Consider the following 14,865-nt stretch of genomic DNA (forward strand, 5'->3'; position numbering starts at 1 on the left):
ACGCTGCTGTTATTGCTTGAAGTCCTGCTGTTGCTGTATTTTACGAACAGCGTACAAATATGCTACACGAGGTACAGCCCAGTACATTAAAACCTGCACAATATTGATACATCAATGTGACAGGTACATGGAGGTGACTGAGAGCAACGAAAATGTAAAGCTGTCTGCTGGACAAGCTTGTGCCTGTTTTATGTACAACACTGCAGTGATCCGACGGTTAACGGTGGTGTTGCTATCACTGCAATCGCTGTCTCGTGAACTTCCTGCAGTACAGCTAAGGCTGGGGCTCGTGTCAGCCAGCTGATAATGAGAAATGGCTGCTTCCATTCAGTCTGCATCGTGTGTAGCACGAACGGGGGCGGACAATAAAGGGAGCCCTTCCATTTGGCTGATGCGGCTCACAGCTTTCACGGTGCTGCATGGAGTTGTACAGGCAGTAGTTTGCCTGGTGAATAGTTGCAGTCAATGAAGTTCCTTGTCTCGTGCCTGGCGAGCTGCCATCTCCTACATGCAGCATGTAGCCATTGCTATCTTCCCGTCTACCTGCTCTGTTGTGACCTGCATGCTGAAAGTTGTGTTCTGTTCGTGTCATTTTGATTAGCATCTTGCTTAGATCTTTTCCAGGTATGTTTTTCTATTTTCTCTCCGGACACACGAATTGTGTGGAACCATGGCTTTGGAGGAAAATACCCAAGTAGGTACATTTTATTTCATTGCCGTTCTGTACAATTGTAATGCGACTGGTATAATTAACCCAGCAACGGTTGGGTAGCGATTTTTAAAATGTTATATGTACAAGATACAAAAGAGTGGTACGCAACGACACAATTTTTGCGGGCCTGCTGGATGCAGGCCGCACCAAATCTACGGAACACAGTCAAACAGGTAGCGTCTTGCTTGCAGTTCGCGTCACCACACCGGTGAATACACGAGAAAAGAACTTGAGTCCAGTCTCTCCTCCCGGGACTGACGCGAGGACGAACCTGCAATGCCGAAAGGGACAACACAGCGCTGCAGTTTGACTACACAGGTGCTACTAGTGTTTCGTCCAGCAAACAACCAATCTGCCTTGCTTAAGCTTATTGTGTGTAAGGAAAATGTACACAACTGCTCACACAATGTACCGTGAATTATCTTGGGAATAGATTACTGGCACATTATGAATGGCGCGCATACTAGTACTTCTCATAACCATCAGCCTAATGATGCCCACCGCAGGATGAAGGCCTCTCCTAACGAACTGAAGTTACCTATACACCATCCCGCAAGTCGTTTGCAGTGCTGCTGAAGTTACTAGGAGTACACAGGCAATATCATTGCGCAGTTAAATAAAGTTCAGAACGTAACTGTCTAATCAATGGCAGGATCAGAGAGTTTTGTTTTTGCTTTGTACATGATACAGTACAGCGATATGTGACGTGTTAGGGCCTTTGCGCCTGCATGTCATATACCACAAAATGAGCAGCTGCTGAGCAGACCATGCAGCACAGATGGACACATCTTGAGGGGCATTCAGCCTTCCTATTCGCTAAAGAGTCCTGCAGTTTCCATAGTGCTGCGAACGATGCAAGGTGGAATATGGGTCTAGTTTCAGTTGGGACATAACCTAACTAGTACAGTCGAACTTCGTTATAAAAAAGTTGTATCGGACACTAAAATACCTTCGTCATATCCGATAATCCTAATATGCTGGTATCGGCGATAATCATATTAGATTTACTTTGTGATGTCCAAGTTGATGACATTGCAGTTCGACTGTACAGGATGGGTGAATCTGTGGTCCACCTTGTTTAAAAGAACTTCAAATGGCACACCCAACTGCTACTTCAAATACAACATACATAACTGGTACTTGTGACAATGGATTCAATTGTCTGCCCTGCAGTATGAACTTTGCTGGTGTATTTGATGCAGATGCCAGACGCCACTTACCAAATGATGGTGGCACACTGGCATATTGTGAAAAGCACAGTAAGCGGAGTGCTTTTGACCTGTAAGGTGAAGCAAGCATGTTGGTGGATGGACGAAATTTCAGCAATGCCAATGCTCTTTTTCAGCAAGTTGATGGAAATATTTTTACGCACCACCAATGCAAAGTAGAGTGTGGCAAAAGTGGTTCCAAAGTAGGCAGTTGTAAATGGAAGCTGCTTCAGCGACAACAGTTGCTTTATGTGGTTCATTGGGCCTCGTAGCAGGGCAAAACTGTGTCGGAGAGAAAAAAAAAAAGTTTGCAAAAGTTGTACTTTCATAGTCCACTGTCGTGATGGTTTGCATACATCTGGCGTGCCCCTGGCCCCTCTCCACCATTCTATTATTGGAATTGACACAATATAGAGGATTCGTCACCGGTTTTCAACAGAGAAGGCTACTTTTGTAAGAAATGTTTTGTCTTTTTCAAATCCGGGCTTTGGTGGTGTTTGCAAACATATGGGGGGGGGGGGCACTTACTGCGCTGTATTTGATTTCTTGCAAGATGCAAATTCTCCATGCCAATTGTTTCTGACGGCATTTTTTCTCGCAACCTGCGCGTCAATGATTACTCGCGAAATTTTCATTTTCTTTTTTAATTCCCGCTGCCAAATGCTTGGCTCGAACATCGTGGCACATTGCAGCTTGCGTTACTCTTGACATTATGCATCACTGACTTATAGTTTCGGCGCCAGGGAATTATTCTCAAGGGCTGACACATTGATATGTGCCTTGTTTGCGCTCTGCGACGTTGCGTTGCTCACAGCTACAACACGCTCCACACTTCAGCGACTTCAGTGGGTGGCATGTATGCCAATGAAACGAAGTCGTACCCTCACCTGCTTATTATAAAAAGGCTTCCTAGCGTGTAAAGCAAGGCGAACTTCCGGGCCTTGAAGACTAGTACAGGAATATAAAGTCCTGCCTGAAAAAAAAAAAGGACAACGATAAACCAGGAGATGGTTACCTAGGCTGATAAGGAGTTTCAAAGTTTATATGGCAGTGTATTGGTCGTACCAAAATCATACAGAAGCAGCCCATCAACAACGTTCCAGCGAAGCCGACAATGCGCTGTTTCCTAGTCTGCGAGCAGTGAAGATTTAAAAACATTAATACACAGTTACGATTACTGAGAGAATATCAGATGAGTGAAGAAAAAAAAAAAAGAAACTCGGCAGGCGTACCAGGCTAGGTAAACAGGAGTCGTTAGCGGCATCTGAAAACCAGCTGTTGGTGCCGGAACCGTTACAGGATGGCTCGGAGCTACTGCTGCTGGGGCTGAGCAACTTTTTGAGAGATTCGGTGCTCGCGAATATTGAGCTCTCTTTTCTCGCCTCGTTGCGGCTGAGGTAGTCTTTCAGCTGTCTGTTGAGGTCGCCCATATTTTTGCGGCTCCGAAATTCGCAGGCTATAGGTCAGCGTTCATCGCATACGGGGACGTGACACTGAGAGGGCCTTCAGAAACGGAGGGTATTGCGGCTACCACGGCTACGTGCCACTATTGCGACGTGCATCCAGCTGATTTCGGCACTCCACAAGCGCCCGCAAACGAGCCTGCCAGGCTAGCCAGGTTGGAGGCGCGGGAACGGTGGGAACGATCTCGTGCGTCAGTTGCGTCACAGAAGGTGTGTGACGTCATGTTGTATATCCCTACGCGCGAAGCTACTCAATATAATCGGCGCTTACGCCAATTTCGAACCGATCGCTTCGTGCGAGCGTTGGATAAAACAAGGAAATTTTACGTGTGATGCTGCAGCCGAGAATTGACACTTAAGATGTCTCAGATTTGAAGCGAGGAATGCCAGGGGACTAATTCTTGTCTCGCGCTAGCGCGCGTCGGCGGACGGAAAAGCGGGGACTATTTACAAACAGTCGTCGCCATTTTCCATCGCCGCTCGGTGGTTCGGAGTCGTAGCTCGGTGCGCGTAGATTTATCCCTCTCGCGTCGCGTTTCGCTTGTATTGAGGCGCCATGAAGTTTCTGTACAAGGAGGAGCACCCGTTCGAGAAGAGGCGGTCCGAGGGTGACAAGATTCGCAGGAAGTATCCTGACCGAGTCCCCGTAAGTACTCTGAACGTCGCTAGTGCGCAGTGACCTTGCAGTAATACAAGGAGGGGGGCCCTCTGTCTCTTGTGTTTTAGCTTAGGCCTATACACGTCAGTCGCCTTATGTCACACTGGGCATTGGATCGGCGCTGATCACGAGGTTTGATAAAGCAGCGTGGTGCGGCTGAGTGTTATCGCGCGGCGTCTAGCGGTAGCGTGCGCTGCGCCAACTTTTATGTAAAGGGCACGATAGCCGAAAGCGCGTTGCTGGGGCTGCTCATGAGCACACCGCGATGAGTCATCGTATCAGCTGGTCGCACTTCTGCAGACGGTGCCTGTGGGTTTACGCTGGCGACCGCTTCTCCAAGTTTGGTGATATCTGGTGTTACCGTGACTAGCAGCACTTTTTGGGCGTCGTTCGCCTAATTGCTTCGTTGCACATCTTGCAATCGTCACAGGTCTTTGCACGTGTGGTCATACGTTTGTCTTGGCGACTTTCGAGGATCGAATGTTGCATTTGTGACGCTTTTCAAAGGATACTGTGCGTCGAGGCAGATCTTGCGCTGCGCGGCCATCCTGACCGTATGATGCAAGAACGTGACAAAGCTACTGAAGTCGACCCTCTTTCGTGAAATGAAATAGAGAACTGAATGTTGAACCTTTTCAAACTGAACCTGTTCTTTAAGAAGGCGTCTTGCTGGTCACATTGATCAAAATTCTGGTCACATTGTTGAAAGGTCATTTCGTAATGCTGTGCTTGCTGTGTTCGCGTCATAACCCCAAACGCGTACGTATGAAGTGACAAAGACAACAAAAAGCCGGTCGCTCATTTGTCAATACTACACACGGGAATAGCTTTTTTGGTGGGTTGGAAAGTCTGATAGCAGCCAGTCTCGCCGACAGCAAGTAGATGTCACAGACGTGCGCAAACGTCACACCGTATTAGTCACGTTTCTGCAATTGCAAAACAAAACGTTAGGTTGGGTTAGTTGGTTCATGTTGATTTTTAGAATGCGCTGGCTTGAAATTAAGGGCTAAAAAAAAAGAAAAGACTTGGAGGTAATAGGACAAAGCACATTGTCTTGTTGTTTGGTGAAGAGTAGCGTTGACTAACTTCAATTATCCTGTGCAAAGTCTTCTGCTAGGTCTCTTTCCATTACAGAGTTTTCTTTTCCCTTTTTCCCACTTTTTTCTTTTCCCTACTCATTACTGTAGTGACTGGCCTGAAAGTGAAATTTACATGCATCCCTGTCATCATCTACAGTGTACAGTTCATGTAGTGCATGTTCTTCATGCACCTGTAGTGTGCAAAGATACAATAATTCGGCAGTGCCTGAGACAGAAATAAAGAGTACAGTGCTGGCAACCCACGGCGTGACAGGGGCATATGAGCATCGGGCATATTCTTTTTCCTCGCCCAGTGGCATTGCCTAATGCTTTTCTAACAGATTGGAGCACTGGTTTGTGCATGATAATCCCCCCTGCATCGCATTAGGTAGTGTTTGTAATCCTTGCAATCATTCTTTTGCATCCCCTCCCATTCATTCCTCAATGCTGTCCAGCCAACCTTCCATACAGCCCATCCTTTGAGGTTAACTCATTCCAAATTTTCCTCATGCAGAAATGCATGCATACAGACTGCAGCCACAGCAGACAGTCTGCATTCTTGGGTGGAAGAGCTCCACTGCTCTTATGAATCTTCCATGTCCATTTTTGCCTGTGAAAAGATTAGTAGTAGACATATTCTATTGACACTCTCTGGTCGGAATTTTATCACATAAAAGTTATATTTGGTGCACCTTAATGACAAAAGATGGACAAAAATAAAGAAACCTAATGCTGTTTTTTGGCAACATAACAAGGACTTTCTTGTGAATTGCCAACAAATTAATGCATTGGATGTAGTTCATGAGTTATTAAATTTCTTAATTCACAGTCACAACAGTGTGCAGTATGGCAACAAAATGCTTGAAGACCATTTAGTGCCACCCAAGGCAAGTGATATGCCTTACGCAGCATGCTCCAAGAATACCGCACAGACCTCGGTGCACAAAACCTCAGTGTGATGCAACACATAGACATTTCAGAAATATCGGGAGAACCACACTTATCTGCTGCACCAAATTGACCACGTATGTAAACGGAGTTGCTGACACTCGGATTTCTGACTCCTTCATCGCGAATTACGATAGACTCAATAAACGTGTGAAATTTGCACAATTTTATGCCAATGTGTGCAAGACTATTGAAAGCAAGTAAAGGTGGTGGAATGACTTTCTGCATATTATAGTGAGTTAGGGTGATCGCAGAATCATTAAAATATGTATTCTACAGTAAGTCATACTACGTTTCTTTATATAACGAGTTTATTCACCAACTCAAATTACATGCACAAGTTAATTATTGGCTGCAAACATCACTAGAAAGGAGGGAGGGGAGCGTTCGCAGTTGCTACTGAAACGCCCCACATCAAATGTCCTGTCAAACAACAGTACCTTCACTAACACAGTTATCTGTAGCGATAGATTTTGCTCAGATGCAAAATTGAGGTACTTTAGGTATGCATAATGCTCAATTTACCCTAAGCTTAATGTTTGTGGTTCATTCCTTGCCACTACTGTACAAAAATAACAAATATGACTTGCGTACACAAATGTGTATATCGTGACTGGACGGGCTGAGGTTAGTCTTGGTGTTTGTCTTTCTCTGTGTCAGATTATTATTGTCAGCGTTAAAATTCCTATAGGCATCATTGGGCCAGGATGTGTTAAGAGGAAAATGGTGATGTCACATCCTCCTGTGACTTGTACATTATATTGAACATTGCCCTAGATGACTTTTAAGAATTGGCGGGGAAGGGATTACGTAACAGTTCAACCAGGGTATGATGCCTGCGAAACTGTGTGAAAGTAGTTCAAGCGTAGTCTTGCCCCCAACTTTTGAGAAAATTGACACTAATTTGATATGATAGGTCATCGCGTCATTACAGACAGCGAAAAATAACCACGAAGAGTGTTTCAAATACCGATAAAATTTGTTAAATCCAGGCTGCAGCGTCAACATAGCAAGCCGCCACACTATTTTGAATCTTGATATCTGTTCATGCAAACAAAAGCTGATTTTACCATATCATATACAAAGAGACTAATTGTCTATGTACACGGAGCTCCTGTTTCTGTTATCTAGCAGTGGCATTTAGGCAGAAAAATGGGTTTTTCATGCTGGCAGCATAGCAGTCAGCAATAAGAGCCAACTTGAAAAGTGATTATGTGCCAGAGCTGTCTTCAGGTCTCGGGAGGATATAGTAAGTCAATGAGATAAATGGCCTATTCTATGCAAAATGGGCAAGAGTGGTAGAAAATACGTTGAGATGCATCTCTTTGATTAGCACAGATACAGAGGCTAAATTTTGTGGGACATATGAAATGGGACTCTTGATGTTTACAGTGACATCCCCTACTGAATTAATGTGCTTATGCGTAACTATTAAAATTGTTTCACGGCGCCTTTAACTTCTATGTACAAGAAGAACTTGATAAATTTGCCACAATACTTTGGATGCAATTCTAAAGAAGCAATGAATTGAGCGAAACAGGATTGTGTTATATGCAAACCCAGTTCATTTGTGTTTATAAACCTATACTCTACGGCAACCTAACAATTCAGTACAGACTTCGCCCATAAAACTGCTCTGAACCTGCCATTTATGCCTTTGCACACTAGAACAAAGTTCCCCATAGATGCCAATATTGAAAGTATGTCGTGGAAATGGAGCAAACAACGGTCGTCTGGTACGTGTATGCAAGTTCTCTTTGTGTTGTCGGTGGTACGTTTTACCAGTCCACTCTTAGGTTGTCACTATAATATGTGAACACTCGAGCGGAGCAGTGGTCCAGCATCACCACCGTGCCAGCCGTTATCATAGGCAGCTAAGCATGAGTGCAAAATATCTGGAACGGCCACCCTAGCTTGTAGCTTTGTGAGGATTAAGTTTCTCGAACCTCATTATATATAAATCCTGTTAATGTAATCCTTCCCTTTCCTCGGATATGTGACATAGTGGCAGCTGTGGCACGCGAACACACGGCTCCTGAGGAATCGGTGTCAACACCTTTAGTGTCTAGGCAGTCACGTGCATGGTGGTGGTGGTGGGCTTTGCAGGCAGTCAGATAAACGTCCATTACCACAAAGAGCTGAGGCAGCACAGGGACGTACAAGAAATTCTTAGCACTGCTTCTCGGCACTGCTACTGCAAACCTTTATTTTGCACCAGGAAAAGTACTGGATGATAGACATGTTGATGTATGTTTGTGTTTCTGGAGTAGGACTACTCTTTTCAAGCACTCTTTTGTAAACGGTGGCATGACCTGGATAAGATTTTGGTTTGTGCTTGTTCTTGCAAGTCATGGCCAGGCTCGGTGCAATTATGTATGCACGTTTAGGGACTCGTACACAAAAAAAAGGTACTTGTGCATGGGCTAGAAACGCGAGCAGTGTTCTGTGCAATTTCAGCAAATTTGCCTAAGTATACAAATTTCGTTCCTGAAGGTAGCCACCACTAGCTCTGAAAAAAAAAAAAAAGGATTGTTGCCAGTTTCATTCCGATTAGGAAGTGTCTAGGCAGTATGTTTATTTGCATCGCTGCAACCTTCTCTTCGTGGTTGCATGCAGGTGATAGTGGAGAAAGCTCCTAAGGCACGCATTGGCGACCTGGACAAGAAAAAGTACCTGGTTCCCTCAGACCTGACGGTGGGACAGTTCTACTTCCTGATCCGCAAGCGGATCCACCTGCGGCCAGAGGATGCGCTCTTCTTCATTGTCAACAATGTCATTCCCCCCACCAGCGCCACCATGGGCTCCCTTTACCAGGTGCGTCATAGAAGTGTGCAGAGCACATTCACTCTTGAATGTTTGTTATTTATGTACTATATGTCTTAGCCCTTTTTAAAGGAGAGTATAACAATGCGTGTGTTCCATGACAACAGCACCAAAAAAAAAGATTAACTCATAAGGCTAGGTCTTATCTAGTTGCATGACAATGAATGTACCGGGACAAAAACACAAGAAAATCAAGAAAACAGTTGCAGCTGCCCCAAGAATCAATTTGTAATAGTTTACATCTTATATAGTTGGTACAGAGAAGCATGTCACTTATGCCATCTATGAGTGCTTCAACCCGTGTGGATGGTGCAACGACATCAAAGAAGGAAGTTCGCTCATTGATTGCTCTAGATAAAGGAACTAAATTTGATAGAATATTTGGTAAAGCAGAGTTGAACATTAAAACACTTGCGCCCAGATGTTTCGTACCAACAAATCTTGAAATAATTGATCCAATGGACAAATACACCATCACAAGTAAGAAGATGTGCACTTGAAACTTGTTTGTTTATGCCCTTTGATACCAGAAATCAGTCAGTTCAGAGCGTGGGCTTTGTGTTGGGCACGTTGGTGAATATACTTTGAGAGCATTTAGCACCAAAAGAGGGCAGCCTGAAAGCAAGGAAGCGCCATGGCAAGTGTATCTTTGTGTATATTGTCAAAAGTGTGGGTGTGCAGCTTTGTTTGTGTGATTATGACTAGGCACACTATAAAATAAAAATAAAGGCAGTCACTAATAGAAGGAGTGACGAAGTGTAAGAGCAATGTTTTGTGATCTACTTGGTGGTGAAGAGCTGGCGATTCTACAGAGTAGTGCTACAGTTTCGCAGAAGTGGCAAGCATATGTGCATGGCATGCAGGTGCTTGAACTTCTGGAAAATAGTGTTTTAAGTTACCACACCATAGTGTCTATGCCTCCATCTTGTGCCAAGTATGAATCGGACAAAAGAATTAAAAAAGTTCAAAGGAATCTGAGAATACTGGCCTTGTGCTTTTTCCACTATTGTGCAGAACATTTTGCGCTGCTGCTAATAGGCAAGCCCTAAGTGCATAGCACTGAAAAAGCACCGTGTACAATATGGTAAAAAAAAAATAAGGCAATGGCTGCTTTCCCCTCATTTTCCTTGCTCATATCTTAGAGAGTGTCTCGAACTTGGTTGTCTTTGATACCGTGAAATAGAATGTGAGGGTTCGTTTGCCAGTTGCCTGCTCTTAAGTTCACATACTATATAATGATTACGATTGCAAAAAAAAATGTGCCACATCCACTGCCATGGTTATGAGTAGCAGCGACCAACACTCCCAAGGTTAGGCTTAGGGCACATCCAAGCGAGTGGATCGGGTGACAGCTGCTGCCATAACTCAATAGGCAGAACACCGCACTTGTTTTGCGGAGGTCGTGGGTTCCACTCCCACCGGTCACAAGTTGTCTTTTTTTCTTCATGCTTTCACTTCCCCTTTTCCTTGCGAAAGCTTAACTGTCCTTCATAATTCTATATTTTTTAACATTTCCCCACTGCTTTACTTTGGTTCATGCCTGTTGGCTTCATGTAGATGCGGAACGTTGGCGGTTCATGAAATTTCCATGCACAGCAATTACATGCTATCGCTGTAGGAAGGTTTTTGGTATTTTTGAGGGAATCTGTGTAGGTATTATGCAAGGTTCTTTTCCACCCAGTTTATTTGTTTCGCGTCATTTGTCACACTAACTGGCCAATTGCAGCCATACGCCAGTTTCACGAGTTGCTATTGCACTATTGCACCGCTATTGCATAGCATGCTAGTAGTAGTAGTAGTAGTAGTAGTATAGGGTTTTTCCATAAGGGCGAGTTGATGTTGAAATGTAATAAAACAAGCAGTGTGTGAGGTATTGACGAAATTCTTTTTTTATTTAAAAGGTCCATGTATGGCAACATATATATGGAATATAACATTGTTCAAATGTCCGTTGCGGCTTCTCACGGCGGCACGGATCCGCATGGTCCAATTTTCAATTACTCTGCCGCATAGGTCCGGCTGAATTTGAGTGATGACCTGGGTTATGTTGACTTTAAGGGCATTAGTCAATTGCAGCTTATTGGCACATACCTGTGACTGCAGGAAACCCCCACAAGAAAAAGCCTAGCGGTGTCAAATCGCATGATCTTGGTGGCAAATTGACGTCACCTCTGTGAGAGGTAACCATCCCTTCAAATCATTCATGCAGGCCATCGAAGCATCCGCTGTGTGGCATGTAGTGCCATCCTGCTGGAACCACATGTCGTCTACGTCCATATCGTTCAATTTGGGACAAAAGAAATGTCACTATCGTTCTGTAGTGCTTGTCGTTGACAATAATGGCCTCACCAGCGTCGTTTTCAAAAAGTACGGACCAATGACGCCACCAGCCCGAAATCCGTCCCAAGCAGTAACTCCTCGTGGATGCATTGCCACCTGGGGAACCTCCATATATGGAGGTTCCCCAGGTTATCTCATATATGGCAGTTGTGCTTGTTAACATAGCCATTCATCCAAAAATGCGCCTCCTCGCTAAATATGATTTTTTGGCCAAAATTAGAGCACTCTTCCAAATGCTCCGAAGCCCAGTCAGTGAACGAACGGCGTTGTCTATGGTCTTTAACTTTGAGCTCTTGGGTCAGTTGGATCTTGTGCAGGTGTAGGCCCAAGTCTTGTGCACGGCGAGAAATTGACTGCCTCGGATTCTTCTGCGCACTTTCACGGACTGTGCTGATGTTCTCGACCGATCTGGCTTTCCTTTGACATACAAGTGTTGGCTGATTGTTTACTGAACAGGTCGGCTCAAATTTAAATTTGGCCACCAAATGTTCGAGAATAGACTTTGAAGGGCCACCACGTCTACGTATGTGTGCAACATGTGCAAGGTTTGCACTAACGAACAGTAATTCTGATAATAGAGTTTTATCACTTGCACATGCTGCGCAATCGTGTAACTTGCCATGGTGATTTGCCATCAGTGACTGAATAATAAACAACAGATTAGACATACGTCACCAAAACAACATGGCCACCATAGGTTGCCAACATCGACCCGCCCCAATTGAAAAACCTGTTAGTTCATGGCAGGTTGACTGAAAGGCAACTATGATAAGAAGAGTGCTATGTTTCTACCATGACAAATGTGCTTGCCCCTGGAGATAGGCATAGAGGTGGGAATAGAAAGATTTTACAGCATGAGTGGGGTTGAGCAGTAGTGACCCCCCCTTAGCTTCCCATCAAAATTCACTGGGAAAAAATTCACAATGGCATTTCCCTCGGCACCCCCCTCAATGTTGCCTTGAACCGAAGTGCAGTGGGAAAGTAGGGAGGGCTACAGTCATCATGGCACTGATGGGGTTCTGATGAAATCGGTCTTGTTTAAAAGGCATGGCTTTGAACGAGCCAGTGATGAAAAGTAAGAGAAATGATGCGAGTCGTTAAAGAAATTGCAGCCCCTGTTTGTCATTGCGAAATGATGGCTTTTAGACATTGTGTCCACCTAGCAGTACTTTTTACTGGAGGTTAAATTTCATGTAAAATTTACTTCTTATCATTGCAGGAACACCATGAGGAGGACTTCTTCCTATACATAGCTTACAGTGATGAAGATGTCTATGGTGTCTGAGACCCCGAGAGCGGCTTTATTTTTTAACAAAATTCTTTTATATGTAATAAAAAAAAAAGAACGGCAGGAAGGAAGCTGAAGATGGATGCCAAGAACCTAAGTCACAGCGGTTTTTGTGCACGGAGATCGTTTTGGCGTATGCACTTTATGTATGTTGTGTCTTGTTGAGCTGCGGCCTTTCTTTTTTAGAAGCTTTCCTCTTTTCTGTTTCCCCTGTTTTGTCAGCGAAGAAACGAAAGAAAATCTAGACCCTGTTTTCACCCAGTGAAGGGCAGGTTTCCTCCCAGCTTTTTGCCAGTGAAGAAGAGAATAAATCTAGACCTTGTTGTCACCCAGTGAAGGACAGGTTTCCTCCCACCTTTTTGCCATTGAAGAAACGAGTGAATCTAGACCGTGTTGCTATCCTGTTAAGGACAGTGGAGTCATGTCTTTGTTTGCTAAAGCGTCCCAATGCAGTACTTTTTTTTTTTTTTTTGTCTTACAGTTGAGGTTTCTGCTTTTGTATTCTCTGTTGCACTTGCTGTCTGTGCTCTGCATGGCAAGGAAAATATGTGAACACCAGAGAATGAAGTTATTTATTTTGCTGGATTGTGACCCGATGCTTTTCATTTCCTCTCTTTATTTCGCACTGTAAATTCTGTATTATATACTCAAAATAAAGTAATAAAAACCTCACCAACGTGTGAAACATTCTTGTGTATTCTGGAATAGCAGGGGTGCACGAACATCCGAAATTTCTAATGCGAGTCAACTACTTCTGCTTCAAGTCAGAGTATGTGGTCCTAGCAATGTGACATTTATTCCTTTGAATATTCAATTGCAGCCAAATACTATGAATATTGAGACTTGGCTGCCATGGAAATTGGTCTGTGAATATGATAGCTTCCTCGCGCGCCCTTTGCAAAACTAACGGGAAGTATGCTGTCTCATTTTTTGCTCATTCACAAGTAGTTGAACAAGGTTGCACTAGAATTTTGCGATATGATGTTAATCACATTTCCTCTGCTATGTTTGAGCGAAATACTTGTCACTTAGCCAATCGTACAAGCCATGCGAGGCTGGCATAAGTTGCCACATTGTATTTGAAAACCATGGACAAGTGATTGAACTCTTGCATTATGCATGGTTGTAAAAGCCACTGGCAAGTCTTGCAATTTTCAAACACCACAATTTGCATGTACACCAGCTTACTGTACCTGTGCCACAGAGGCATGCGAGATGACATTGAATGGGTAATGCTTTATCAATGCAAGACAAACTGCAGCGATGGTTCCTAGCCTGGCTTGTCTTTCACAACCTACCGTTGCATGTAAAATTGGAAGCTGAGAAAAAGAAAATTGTCATATTTCTATGGTTGCCCAAACCTGCAAATTTCCCAATTTCATCTTGCCTCCCAATTCTCTGTTGTCCTCGACTGCGCTTCCCTTCTCTTGGTCCCCATTCTGTAACTCTGCTGGTTATTTGCCTTATGCATTAAATAATCTGACCAGCTGCTTTTGTCTTCATCATGTCAGCGAAAATACCTGCTACCCCCATTTGCTCTTCAATCTATGTGACCTTTCTAAAATATTTTGGTGCGAAGGAGGCTGGCATAACAAAGTGATGTTAAATGGTCAGACTGAAGTGCTGCAAGAATGAACGTTCTAGGCCGATTTCGGCCGAAGTTTAGCATGTTAAACTAACCACTAGTAGTATCCAGGTTAATAATTACTTTTTCAGTATTTCTGTAATATTAAATTTTTTCATACTAGAAGTCTACTCAACTCTGTTTACCTTTTCGACAAAAAATTATTGTGATAGGCTAAATAGAACTAGACATGAGACACAATCAAATACTATTCTTAGAACACGAGGTAGAACATTTCTTGACATGTTCATGGCAATTGTGGCAAAGGCCAAATCGAGCAATGATGATGCAGGGGTCTAACCAAGCAAAAAAAAATGTGAGATGATGTTAGGGCCAACTCTCACCTGCAGAGATAAGCACCTCCCCTTCACCCTAGTTTCTGCCTCGTATGTTAGCGCCAGTAGAATGCAATGATGGTATGCTTTCGAAGGCTTGCAATAAGCTGCCAAGCACGACTTCGTAATGTCTGCCGTATGCACTCCCAATACATTTTTACTATTCTGTGAATTTACTTCTCATGGTCAGGATCTCCTGTGACTAACTGACCTTTAATGTACTCTTGCCCAGATTATAAAGGCAGACTGCCATTCATGAATTCTTGCTCCCATGCCAGGCTATTGAACATTAACTCGCTCTTCTGCACAATAATCTTCAGGCTTACTCTTGCACTTTGTTGGATTTGTTACAAGTAGTCCCCAGCGCTGATAAATAGGAGAATGTCA

At 43.9% G+C, this 14,865-nt stretch overlaps 2 protein-coding genes across 2 annotated transcripts; one reads left to right on the forward strand and one right to left on the reverse strand.

Moving 5' to 3' along the window:
• Window positions 1-605: 605 nt before the first annotated feature.
• On the reverse strand, window positions 606-3,673 carry LOC142575663 (vesicle transport protein SFT2C). The gene is made up of 6 exons (XM_075685197.1): window positions 3,153-3,673; window positions 2,986-3,051; window positions 2,808-2,893; window positions 2,085-2,202; window positions 1,933-1,991; window positions 606-983 (listed from the first exon to the last, which is right to left on the reverse strand). Exons 1-6 carry the CDS (start codon window positions 3,348-3,350, stop codon window positions 878-880), a joined length of 633 nt encoding a protein of 210 aa, XP_075541312.1. The 5' UTR covers window positions 3,351-3,673; the 3' UTR covers window positions 606-877.
• A 135-nt stretch (window positions 3,674-3,808) lies between these two features.
• On the forward strand, window positions 3,809-13,191 carry LOC142575664 (gamma-aminobutyric acid receptor-associated protein). The gene is made up of 3 exons (XM_075685198.1): window positions 3,809-4,029; window positions 8,685-8,882; window positions 12,451-13,191. The coding sequence occupies exons 1-3, from the start codon at window positions 3,940-3,942 to the stop codon at window positions 12,514-12,516; spliced, it is 354 nt and encodes a 117-aa protein (XP_075541313.1). The 5' UTR covers window positions 3,809-3,939; the 3' UTR covers window positions 12,517-13,191.
• Window positions 13,192-14,865: the final 1,674 nt, after the last annotated feature.

The sequence above is a fragment of the Dermacentor variabilis genome, chromosome 3 (assembly GCF_050947875.1).
Source record: "Dermacentor variabilis isolate Ectoservices chromosome 3, ASM5094787v1, whole genome shotgun sequence".
Classification (NCBI taxonomy): Eukaryota; Metazoa; Arthropoda; class Arachnida; order Ixodida; family Ixodidae; genus Dermacentor; species Dermacentor variabilis.

Excerpts from the sequence above, each read along its gene's own strand:
- LOC142575663 (XM_075685197.1), bottom strand. The coding sequence starts at position 3,350 with ATGGGCGACCTCAACAGACAGCTGAAAGACTACCTCAGCCGCAACGAG. Across the intron at positions 2,894-2,985 it reads GCTGCTTCTGTATGATTTTG|GCAGGACTTTATATTCCTGT; the intron begins GTACGACCAATA and ends TTTTTTTTTCAG. Across the intron at positions 1,992-2,084 it reads CACTCTACTTTGCATTGGTG|GTCAAAAGCACTCCGCTTAC; the intron begins GTGCGTAAAAAT and ends TTCACCTTACAG.
- LOC142575664 (XM_075685198.1), top strand. The coding sequence starts at position 3,940 with ATGAAGTTTCTGTACAAGGAGGAGCACCCGTTCGAGAAGAGGCGGTCC. Across the intron at positions 4,030-8,684 it reads AGTATCCTGACCGAGTCCCC|GTGATAGTGGAGAAAGCTCC; the intron begins GTAAGTACTCTG and ends GGTTGCATGCAG. Across the intron at positions 8,883-12,450 it reads CCATGGGCTCCCTTTACCAG|GAACACCATGAGGAGGACTT; the intron begins GTGCGTCATAGA and ends TTATCATTGCAG.